Genomic DNA, 12,153 nt, shown 5'->3' on the forward strand with positions numbered 1-12,153 from the left:
TGCAAACATAATACATATATTATGAATAGGGCGCCATGTACCCAACTCAACAAGAGGGATGGGAGATACACAGGAAACACCAATGCTGCTCCTGGACCAAAATCTACGCCAAAAAGCAAAAGAAGAACGAGCTGTGCACCTGTGTGACATCACATGACCGGGGATATAACGAGCCGTGCACCTGTGTGACATCACATGACCGGGGATATAACGAGCCGTGCATCTGTGTGACATCACATGACCAGGCATATAAAGAGCCGTGCACCTGTGTGACATCACATGACCAGGGATATAAAGAGCCGTGCACCTGTGTGACATCACATGACCAGGGATATAAAGAGCCGTGCACCTGTGTGACATCACATGACCAAGACTGGTATTTAAGGAAGTGAACAATGAAGCTTCCGATAGAATGTCAGCAAGCAGAGATTGAGAAAACCATGAGGAATGGAAATACAAGTATATTGGAAAATGTAATAACTTTTAATTACACAAAAAGTATCAATTATTAGTTGAAAGTAGAAAACCCCTTTAAGGACCAGGCCTGAATGTTATAATTTTGTAAAACCCTTTTATTTCCTCGGCCATGGGACCTAGATGGCTTTCTACTTGTTATAAGGTGCACTAAAGTTGATGCTGCAGAAAGTTTAATCTCGGTTCCATATCCCCTTGTGGATATCACCAGGATTGTTAGCAGCGCTCCAATATGCTGCGAGGTGTAAAGGCGATATGGTAGGTTGTGCGCCTAACTTCAATATTACACTCCCTGCTTATCAACATCTCCATCTAGTCCGCCGACTCCTCCCTGATAAAAGTCTTGGAAAAGAATCTTAAAAGGAGAAGTTCTACAGAGAGGGAAATCTGCACAAAATGAATAACAACAACTTTAACAATGGGATCCGGCACCAGAATTTTAACAGTTCTTTGCACATTTTTTGGCCAGCTCAAGGTAGAACGTTGTGAGACTTCATTAAAGAGGTCACGGCTCAGTGCGTTTGCTCTTTTACAATGAATAGAAAAACGTGAAGTGGATTTCCCATTGCAGCCCATTGCTCAGGGGCGTATTCACATGATGCGGTTGAAACTGGCAATGGGGCCAACCTGCAAGGCGTGATGTAAATTTAGCAAAAAAAAAAAAAAGACGTTTTGTTCACACTGGAGAAGTTTGAGAGGTGGAGACCAAGTTATGTTCAATCATTTTATTAAACATTTTCAAACAGAGTTTACAAAACAAAGTAACCATCAAAACAATATAAAAAAGGGAGGAAGTTTACAGGGGGGGGGGGGGAGAAGCTCACATAGTCCATGAGGTCATGACATGTATTGAAGTGTCCGAGTCTGTCTCCAGAAGTTCTGGAGCAGAAGTGATGCATCACTAAATTGTAGGAAAGGCAGTGGGTTGTAAAATAAACTAATAGTAAAACGAGACCAAAGTTATGTAGTAGAAGGAGCCTTACTGTAGGGGGCATTTATCAGTATCAATCTGGGGCAGAAAAAAGGTGAAATCTTCTGTTTTCTATTTTTTAAGTCCTACGCAAATGGAGTCTTACTTGAGTCAACTGTAGTGAGATAACTAATTTATGGTGAGGACTGAGCCGCTTCATAGCGTACTAGGCTAAAGGGGTATAAAGACTGGCGCCCACTGATCAGCAAGTCAGGTCCTATCCCGTAGATAGGGCTTAACTTGCCTTTGTGGGAAAACCCCTTTAAGACCAAGTTTGGCCAACTATTTTAGACCTGAGCTTCAAATACTCCTCCAGGGTTCATGCACATGAAGTGTAGTTTTTCGCCATGTGTTGGTCATGGTCAAAAATTAAACAAAATTCTTGGCACAATTCGTGCAAACCGCAACTTAGAAAAGTTTTTGGCATCCCCAGCCAAATAATGGGTTGGACAAAATATTGTAGTGTCAGGCAATGGCTGCAAACAAATATCTGTAGTGCGACATGTGCGGTTTCCACTTCCCAGCACCAGCTTATCATTTTCACTTTACACTTTCCATATTATTACTCTGAGGTTTTGTTGCTCATGAGATGAATTAAACAACTAGTCTTCCGATGGATTCCAACAATCTGTGAACCTCTGGCGCTACTCAACATCATCCCTGCCTCTGACCCCACACAGGAAAACTATAATGGGTTTTACAGGGCGTCGCATATTAAATAACTGCATTAAGCAGAACATTTCCACATTACATGATCCCAAGACACTTTAAGGGAATCCATCACCACGATATTCCTACCCAAAGCAACTGCTGTGTTTTGTAGGGCTATGCTCACACATGCCACCCACAGCTTTGTTTTTATTTTCCAACTATAGTATTTTTCGGACTATAAGGCGCACCATTAATAAATGCCTGCTAAAACGTCTAGGTTCATATACAAAGCGCATCCGGATTGTAAGGCGCACCTGAATATAAGGATGAATGACCAGCAGGTGGTAGACATGTGCACAGTTCAAGGCAGCCATTGTCTGTAAGTACTGTTCATATATAAGGCGCACCTTTGATTTCTGAGAAAAATCTAAGGATTTTTTGTGCGTCTTATACGGTACTCCTTCTGTGCCAAAACTTCACTTTAGTAATATGCAATTGAGGCTGAAACACTTTAGCACCTGAGGGCTCCACAACTTTGACAACATCAACTCATAATCTTCCAGCAAACTTTATTCATCCTTCCTCCTTGAACGACATCACTCATTGGGTCCAGGGATATATATGGAGCCATAGCCCTGAGGTGCTCCCATAATGCCCCACAAAGCACTACAACCTCATGTCCATATTTCTAAAGTGACTTTTTTACATGGAAGGAGTGGATGGACGTTAAAAACAAAAGGTATCGGTGGCAACTATTGGCTTAAAGCTACATAACATAGTTAAAAGTTCAGGTGGCAAATCATGTTGATGGTTTGCCTTTAAAGAGGACCTGTCACCAGATTTTGACCACCCTGACTTACAATGTCTGCTGATAAAGAGTTACAAGTCCTCCACACATCACCTAAAATTTTCTGATATGCAAATGAACTTTTGTGACTCATGTCTTGGATCTGTGACTCATCTCTCTCCCAGGCAGCCAGTGCACCACGCCCCATTACTGCGACTGACAGCTCTGGGTCTCTTCAAATCAGAACAGCTGATTAACATTTCAGAATTAAGGCAAAAATTAAACAGGCTTTAAGAGCAGCACAGAGGAATCATGAAGTATGAGATGCTGTGTGCTGACAATGTGCTTAGATTATCAGGATACAGGGTTTTTCTAAAACATTATACCAGTATGAGACAGATCAGAGTCATAAGATGGATATAAGATACAATTACACACCCCAGCTCTGCTACCTCACCTAACCAATAAAATACACAGTCAGCACTACTATGCTCCCTCCCCTCGGCTCCAGAGTTCATCTTGTCTGTAGAGCTGCTGCAATCTCCTCTGCTGCTGGACAGGAAGTGCCTGTGTCTGTAGCGCTCTGCCTCCTGCCCCAACAGTGCAGGGGAAGCTATTCATGACAGAGAAATTTATGGTCTTATTCAGGGACAACCAAAGCATCAGGGCTGATGGAGACAACTTAGAATGATATCTGTGACATCCTGTTTTTTTTAATAACTGTGTTATTTTGTTATACTGAGTATATTTATGAATCTACTCTTCGTGGAAACACCCCTTTAAGTAATTTAGGTGCCAAATAAAAACTTCCTTTTTTTTAAAGCATATTAGTAATTATATTTATGCAATCCAAATAATACAAGATGGAAATGAAGGATGCTTTTAAGGCTGGCTTTGCAAGGGTTACAATACAGAGTATTAAAGGAAATGATCTCACTTGTGGCTCTGAAGGCAGGTTTCAGGTTTCTTCTGCAAACCCTGACTGTCAACAGTCAATCAATGACTGGAGAGATGCATAAATCCATTGTACTGAGACAGCTCCGAGCCCAGCATCCTCATCGGCCTGGAGAGCCATCTTCATTGAGGGAATCCTAGTTAATGGCTATAAAATGCGCAGTCTGGGTCACTTGGGGACTGGGGCATTAAGTGCATGGGTTTACATCTCTCTATGAGGAGACTAAAACTGTATGGAGGGATGGAGGGTGGATATGGGCAGCGGAGATCAATAAAACTATTACAATGAGACAAGTAGACAGATATTACGCTGCTCTGGAGCTGCGGACTGGACAGGATGAGGTATATATTTATTACATCTCCATATTCACCCCGTAATCAGAAAATGCTACTCGAAACCTAAAAGCCGTTAAATCAATACGATTTTGGGGTCTTCATTCGTTATTAAAATGGTCTTTTTCCGAGTTCTGCAGACACACTAATATTTAGAATTGAAATTCCCCACTTTTTTGCCCCTTCCCGCTTGATATGCCAGGTTTGGTCTCAGCCATCCTACTGCGAATAAAAAATTAGCAGCCCAGGAGATTCTCCCTGTCTGAATTGATGAAAGTGGTACAGGTAATCCTCAGGGTATGCACAAGATAGGTCCTATAAGTTTGTTATTAAAGGAAATCTACCATCAGGATGAAGGGTTGTAAACCAAACAAACTTACATACTGGTGTGTGACCCCCCCTGTGGCAGGATCTGATCTTCTTTTAGCTTCTTATACCCTTGTTTTTTTTTAAGGCTTTAAAAATTATGCAAATTAGATGAACTAATTTACATAATTTATAAAGCCTTTTTCTTAACAAGGGAATAAGAAGAGCAGACCCCGCCAGAGGGGGCACACACCAGCATGTCAGTGTGCTTGGTTAACAATCTGGTGGTAGATGTTCTTCAAGTTGAATTTGTATTTGAATCGGAACCGGTATATTTTGTAAAGTTTATTTTTTAGCCTTTGTGACAATTAGATTTTATACTTTCTAGGCTGACGTGAGGACAAGGATTAACAAAGTTTCATTACAGACATTGTAGAGCTGATCATTGCAGACTGAGACTAGAGTTCACTAAATTACCACCATACAGAGCTTCACCAGATGTCACACTGGACAGAGAAGGCCCTCTGCTCTTACATCGGGGGTCGTCTGTATTAGCAATACACAATATGTTTGCATCTCCATGACCTTTAATTTTCTGTTTTAGGTTGCCCCTTCAGCCTGAAATCCTTCATGTTATTTAACATAACTTAGGTTCAAATGTCTATTTGAACCTGGTTGGAGGATGGAGGGGTGGGGGTAGTGGTAATAAAAAAAAATTATCCACTTTAAAAAAAAACAACTTATTTTATGGTTGTCACTTAGTAAAGAGGAGCCGTCTCATTTGAATCTTCTATAATTTGTCTGCAGAAATCCTACTTTGTATAGATAGTATAGAGCAGAGATCGAGTGCCCAAAATGAGACCCAAAAACCACTAACTTTTCCCAAAGTGCCAACATGGCAATTTAGGCAGTAACAAACTTATTGCTACCAGAATCTTTGAGCCTCAATCCGACCCTGTCCACACCTTTTCACTCTTCGGACAGGACCAGGCAGCACAGGATGGGTCACTTTAAAATAGTAGGGCACTTCTTGGACTGCCTGAGACTGCAGGAAGATGCCATGTCTGGCAAACTCTGTGCCTGGGAGACGGCCGTGTGCCCACAGAGATGCCTCCGAGTGCCATCTCTGGCACCAGTGCCATAGGTTCGCCACCACTGGTATAGAGCATGGCCCCTACTGCAAAACAAATACCTGTACCCCCCACCACAAAAAATACTGGTACATTATTTGGTGTACATATTCACCCACCACATACTATAGAAAGAAATTAAAAGACAGTTCTGTTATGTTACCTGATGGTGCATGTGTTTCTACAGTATTTGGAATCAATACAAAAAAAAATGAAATTTTGTAATTGACATCTTCTAGAATAAAAAAAGTTCTAGAATCCTGTAAAATCAAGTAATTCTCTAGAGCCAGGCCCCTACTATTCCCATGCCATCAGTTCCTTGGTCCTTGACGATCTTCTCAACCTGGGCTCCAGTAACAAGAGCCTGAACATAGTCATGTGACCTATTCGGCCAGTGATTGGCTAAGAACCCAATTCGCTGTTAACCGTCATCACTCTAGGCCAGACAGGTAGAAAGCATCGGCAGCCTAGGTGACGCAGGGGTCTGGAATCTCAGTATGTTCATATCATTAAATTTTCTACTAATTAGACAATCCACCATGTGGAAACTGGATACAGACTTTCCGATTTTGATTTAATCTGCGTCACACAAATATATAAGGCTCAGTTCACACCTGTGAACAGCAGGTTACATCCCCCTTTACGTTTCCAAAAAAAGCCTACAACTTTACTCTGCTTTTATAACAGAATTGTAACATTGAAGTCAATGGGCAACGGAAGGTGACCTGAGATTTTGCATTCAACTTCCAATCTTAGTTTCCATTACACCCTCCCTATATGTAGAGTGTAAAGTAAACTCTGGACGCAGGTGTGAATTGAGCCTTAAATATAAGTATATACCCAAAAAAAAGTTAACAATTGGGATAATGAGCATCCCAATCCATGACATATGTATCTGCAGAACCACGGCAGAGGGCGCCATTGAGCACGACATAGCTCCGCCTAGGTTAAGTAGAATCGGTAATGTGCGCTTCCTCTTTAAGACCCTGAATTTTTTACATTTTTATCAAAACATTTAATTTTTTAAATTAAATGAGTGGTACAGTTCTCTTTAAGACTCGTAAGACCCCAGCAGATGACTTCTCCGTTGTGACCAATCGCCTCCGCAGCCGGTGGACGTTACCCTACTGGAATGTACAATACAGGCTGGATAATAGGCAAGAAATTCAGATAGCCGGTTTAAATATAGCAAGTTGTATCTAAAGTTAGAAATGTTCTCAGGAATATGTTTAAGTACTTGTGTGCCTCTGGGATTCTGAAAATGAGTTGTGAGGCCCCACAGCAAATGAGCTAATGTTTTTCAGCTCCTGCACACTACATCATTGCGGGAATTTAGCACACAACACATTACCGATTGTAATCAGCCGGACCAACCCGGTATACTGCCGCCATGTATAGAACGTGGGTTCTGGAACAGGGAACCCGTATAGAAGGCTTCCAGAAAAATGGGAATATATGACATAATAGATTCATTGTCTTCATGTATACATTGCCATATTTTTAATTTATTTTTTTTTAATTAAACCCAATTTACTACGTTTCCTTCAAACTATTTTCCAAAAAGGGGTAATTAGAAAAAAATATATAATTAAAATAATTTATTAAAACCCCTTACTCCCTTACCGATTTTCTCTATTATAAACGGATACACCTACCATGACCAATGCAGCCGATCACTGGCCTCAAAGGTTCCTTGTTGTACACTGCTGAGGCCAGTGATTGTCTACATTGGTCAGCATTACAACTGTAGCCAAGTAAACCAAGACCCGATTTAGATTCGGAGCAGCGAGGGAATAAGCGGGTGCGTATTGCTATTTTTTAAATAAAAAATATTTTGTCAAATTTGCTTACCCTATGGGCAATTTTGTTGGAAAAGCCCTGAAGAAAAATAAAAAAAACTGGTACAAGACTTTATTACAGCTGTACCAACAAACTAAGTAACCTGGGAATTAAAAAAAAAAAAAAACTTTTAAGTTCCCTCGAATATAAGAATATTTATGTCATATACTGTATCCACAAGTCGGTGGCTTCTTCTCGCGTAGCATTGCATAACGCTTATCAGTACAGAGCATTGCATAAGTTTGGAGATTAACCCTTTAATGGCACTATTACAGCACCACCGTGTGGGAATATGTTTAGTAATGCTGCTTTTATTATGTTTGGCTTTATTTTTTTGTTTTAATTCTATCTGTGCAATTTCTTGGAAAACTAAGGAAAACTTTTGTAAAAACATAACAATTCAGGAGGGTTTCTACAACCCACAACTTTTTCTTAAGTGTACAGAAGGGTTTGAGGTCCCCTTTGGTGTTTTCATTCACTACAGGAGAGGTGATAAGACTGTGGGAGAGTTTTTAAATTTACGTAAAGCCAATTTTGTCAAATAAAAACACAAATTACTCACCTATAGTAGAGTGAACACATTTGGAAAGCTCACAGCACGTAGGTCAAATATATCCTTTGGGGTTCAATTTATTTTGCAAAGGGGTGTCCTGGTATATACTGTATAAATTGGTAGACCAATAGAGGTTAACACATTGAAATCCTCCAAAATTGGTGTAAAGGATGTGTGCCTACAACTGTAATATGGGAACATTTTATTACACATCTCTCATTAACTCACCAGAATTTCCCCCCCAAAACAACAATGCCTGCAGGTAAAGGGTTACAAGTTCTCCCCATATCTGAAATTAGCTGTCAGTGAAGCACTGTGCCTTAATAACAGCCATTTTTCTGATACGCAAATTAGCTTACATGACTCTTTTATTCAAGATATGACTCTGTTTTCTCCAAGGCTGTCAGTGAACCTGGAGTGAGGCTTCTGTGATTTCATGTAAACAGATAGATACATGGGGTACATTTTTCAAATGTAACGGTTGGATAACATCAACCTTAGATGACATCACCTTAGCGACATGATATAAAGTACAGTGGCTCAATGGTTAGCATTACAGCCTTGCAGCGCTGCGGACCTGGGTTATGTTCCAGTGTCAACATCTGCAAAGAGTTTTTATGTTCTCTCTGGGTTTGCGTGGGTTTCCTCCATGTCCTCTGGTTTCCTCCTAATCTCCAAAACATACTGTTAGGTTGATTAGATTGTGAGCCCCGTTTGGGACAGGGACTGGTTTGGCAAGCTCTGTGCAGCACTATGTAATCTGTGTGCACTATATAAATAAGGAATTATTATTATTAGATGGGAGGGGCCAGCCAAGCAGGACACGCCCCTCGGATGCCAGGTAGGATAATATAATGGTCATAGTATCATAGGTTGTACAGTTGAAAAAAAACACATGTCCATCAAGTTCAACCAAGGAAGTGAAGGGATTGGATGAAGAAGAGATGTATGGGAAACTATTCTATATAACATAACCATCAATGTTATTTAGGTGTAAAATGGCATCTAATCAGTTCTTGAAGCTCTCTGCTGTCCCTGCTGTGACTAGCGCCTGAGGAAGGCTATTCCACAGATTGACCGTTCTCATAGTAAAATAATGTTGATTTATGGAGATGTAAGGGAAACCATTTTTAGCTAAAAGAAGGGTTGCATTTAGTTAATAGGATTCTTTATGAACCTGTCACTAGGCGTATTTGTGAAAACGTGGTGACAGGTTGCGTTTGAATCAACATAAAACCCTCAGCTTAGTAGAACCGTGGATGTTCAGGTAGCTGCGGTCCTAACACAATAGCTAAACTGCAGCCCTATCAGAGGACTGAAAGTTAAGAGTCATTTTTAGTTCCCAGACGTGCCAAAAGTGAACCTACACTTATAATTTATAGACTGTATTTTTATAGTATTAACTTTGGTTCTCCTCCACCAGAGAAAACAATCCAGTAGACGGGAAATAACAAATTAACCCAACGGTCTTGGGGACAAAAAAAAAAAGAGTAATGCAATGGATCCCATGAACACACCAGTCTTGTGATGGCACAGTTTAACGTCGGCATGCTTTATCAAGATGGGTGGAAATTAAAAACTTAAAATAGGGTTCACAGATAAGCAGCTACATTCTCAAAACAAGGCTCGTAACGAAGTAGGAGTCAACCTAACGCTTAAGGTTGTAACAGAAGTCAGAACCAACGTGCGGAATGATATATCAATTCACTATGAAAGCATTAAAACATGTGTTATTTACTTCTCTTGCATTGCGAAAAATAACATGTTCAATGCTAAAAAGTTAAACACTTTTTACAAGACGTGACCTCCGCCTTCCAAAGCAAATCTATAGAACGTAATATAATTGTATCTTAAAGAACGGCAACTTATTTACAAAGGAATTCCTCGAATAGTTTAGTTTAACTATTGTTGTGTAACTCCATCCACATTATTTTTTGGGACCTGTGACAATTAGATTTAAAACATTTTGGATCAAAAATGAACAATAATACTTCATTACAGACACCTTACAGCGTGGGACTAAAGTAACATCCAGAAAGCTTCAGCAGAGGTCACAGGGGGCAGAAAGGTCCGTCTGTAAATCGGGTGTTCCTAAGTTGGGGACTGCCTGTATTGGTAAATATGCTCCATTACGTGACATGGCAGTAACTATCCACCCAATATATTTAAGAACGGCACCCAAGTGTGACCTGGCACAAAATGCAGCGTATTTGTCATATCCGATTATGCTCCCTAAAAAGTTTCACAAGTTGCACCATGCACTACATAGACAAATCCATTCATATAGGTGTACCAGCAACGAAATTAGGATTTGTCTACTAAATTTTGCAACGTTCCTACGTAGAATAGCGAAAAGTTTATCTGCAAAGCCAATAATTTCAGCACCTTTGACACAAGTAAACTTTTAACAAGGGGTTAAGTGCACAACATGTTAAAGCGCAAGTAGCTGTCAGAAAAGTACAACAGCTGTCACTGCCGGTTTCCTATATTTCGTACACTCAAAGAAAACTCTAAATGTATCGATTGTTTGTATTTCGATTGTTCACAGTCTGCAGCGGGACAACGGGTTGTGTGCAATGCACTGTCCTGCATCGTCACTTTGTATCAACGTCAACGCTAATCCGGCGGCTAGACATCATTTTAGGTGTAGAAAGGAAAAAAAGTTCTGCGTTTTCAATCGCGCAAATGTCGTAATCCTAAGATTTGATCCTCAGTGAAACATGACAAGAGTCTGGTTGTAAGGCAAGACATAGGTGAGGATTAGGCTACCCCACTAAAAAGTGGCTTCTAATCCGGTTCTGTTCTATCTTATTCCATAGATAGAAATCATACTCATTCAACGTTAGTATCTTCCCAGTATACTCTCTCTAGTAATACGTATGGTGCTAATGCCAAATTTTGCATTACAGATCTAGAGCCCACAGCGGTAGTAAAATGAACTAGTAATGCAGCCGGTGGATTAGAATCAATGAGGTTCTGCAGCAGCAGCGGCGGCCATTGCACTCTCTCCACAGGTTGATGCACTAGAACATATAGGCTCGGCTGCAGCATAGGAGATTATTGATGAGCTGGCCTGTGCAGGAGCCACTGCATGAAGCCACCACTATTCCCCTGCATTACCCCCACCCCCTGCTATAACCTAGGGAGCAGAGCGGAGATGCAAACAAGAGCAATCACCCCCTATGCACATACCATACATGCCTGCTGTCTACATGCAGATGGAGCAGCAGCCTGTGCTCCCCACCCACCCACTGCCTCCTCTTACCTTCCCTGGCTTTCAGCAACACAGTGTTGGCCACAATGTTTTCAATCTCCATGATCAGGAATGAGTGCAGTGCAGATCACACATCTCTGTTCCTAGTTGACAAGCAGCTGCCCTCTTGTTGCATAGATCCTGGGCATGGGCAGCCTCATCTCCAGCAGCACATTGTGTGCAGGCTCCTAGCATTGGGTATACATAGAGTGGTGTGTACTCCAGCTCTGCTGCTCTGCTCTGCTGGGCTCCTTCCTTCCTGTTTTGCCTTTAGTGAGGAGGGGACATGGCTCAAAACCACTCCCAGAAGCAGAATGAACCTTCAGTGTGCTCCAGCCAGCAAGCTATGCATGCACCTAGCACAGATTTGTCAATGATGCACTCACTATTCTGCAAAGAATCAGCCTAACACTTGTAAAATACAAGTGCAAACAGCAGGATCGCTCATCCAAGGGCCATGTTTAAAAACCTGGGGTGGAATGCAAGGGTTAAAGGATCAAGTGATTGACAGCCAGGACCCCACTCCCTCCCTTCACCGCCATTCAATGTAATAATTATGCCTGGTTGTAGATTCCACATCAGACACTCTACTAGGAGGGAAACGCTAGAACGTAGATCACAACGTAAAAGAAATATTACACAAATAATCCGGAATGATTATTGCAACAATGTACACAGGTTGTAGCATTCTGTACGCGTTCTGCAAAAATATGCAGATTTGTACAGATTTAGATGCTTAAAATAAACGTGAACATATTCTAAAATTTGCTCCAGGAATAGGGATTGGACGGAATACCCTAGACATTTATTCCATGATCCCATGCAGACAAGGAACGGCCTGGGTGGCCTGTGCAAAATGGACCCAAACGCCAAGGCAGAGCTCTTCAATCAGATGCAAGGACC

At 41.2% G+C, this 12,153-nt stretch overlaps 1 protein-coding gene across 7 annotated transcripts in view; it reads right to left on the reverse strand.

The window, feature by feature from the left end:
* GRK4 (G protein-coupled receptor kinase 4) overlaps positions 1 to 12,153 on the reverse strand; it is a 198,195-nt gene that overhangs the window by 143,642 nt on the left and 42,400 nt on the right. The window contains exon 1 of one of the 7 annotated variants that reach the window (XM_072126166.1): positions 11,263 to 11,544. The exons of 5 other annotated variants lie outside the window; for them this stretch is intronic. In XM_072126166.1, the coding sequence (XP_071982267.1) occupies positions 11,263 to 11,314 (52 nt within the window). In that variant the 5' untranslated portion in view covers positions 11,315 to 11,544. Of the gene's footprint in view, positions 1 to 11,262; positions 11,545 to 12,153 lie in introns of those variants that run through there. One more of the 7 variants, XM_072126168.1, reaches the window with a different exon arrangement.

The sequence above is a fragment of the Engystomops pustulosus genome, chromosome 1, assembly GCF_040894005.1.
Source record: "Engystomops pustulosus chromosome 1, aEngPut4.maternal, whole genome shotgun sequence".
In the NCBI taxonomy this organism is placed as follows: domain Eukaryota; kingdom Metazoa; phylum Chordata; class Amphibia; order Anura; family Leptodactylidae; genus Engystomops; species Engystomops pustulosus.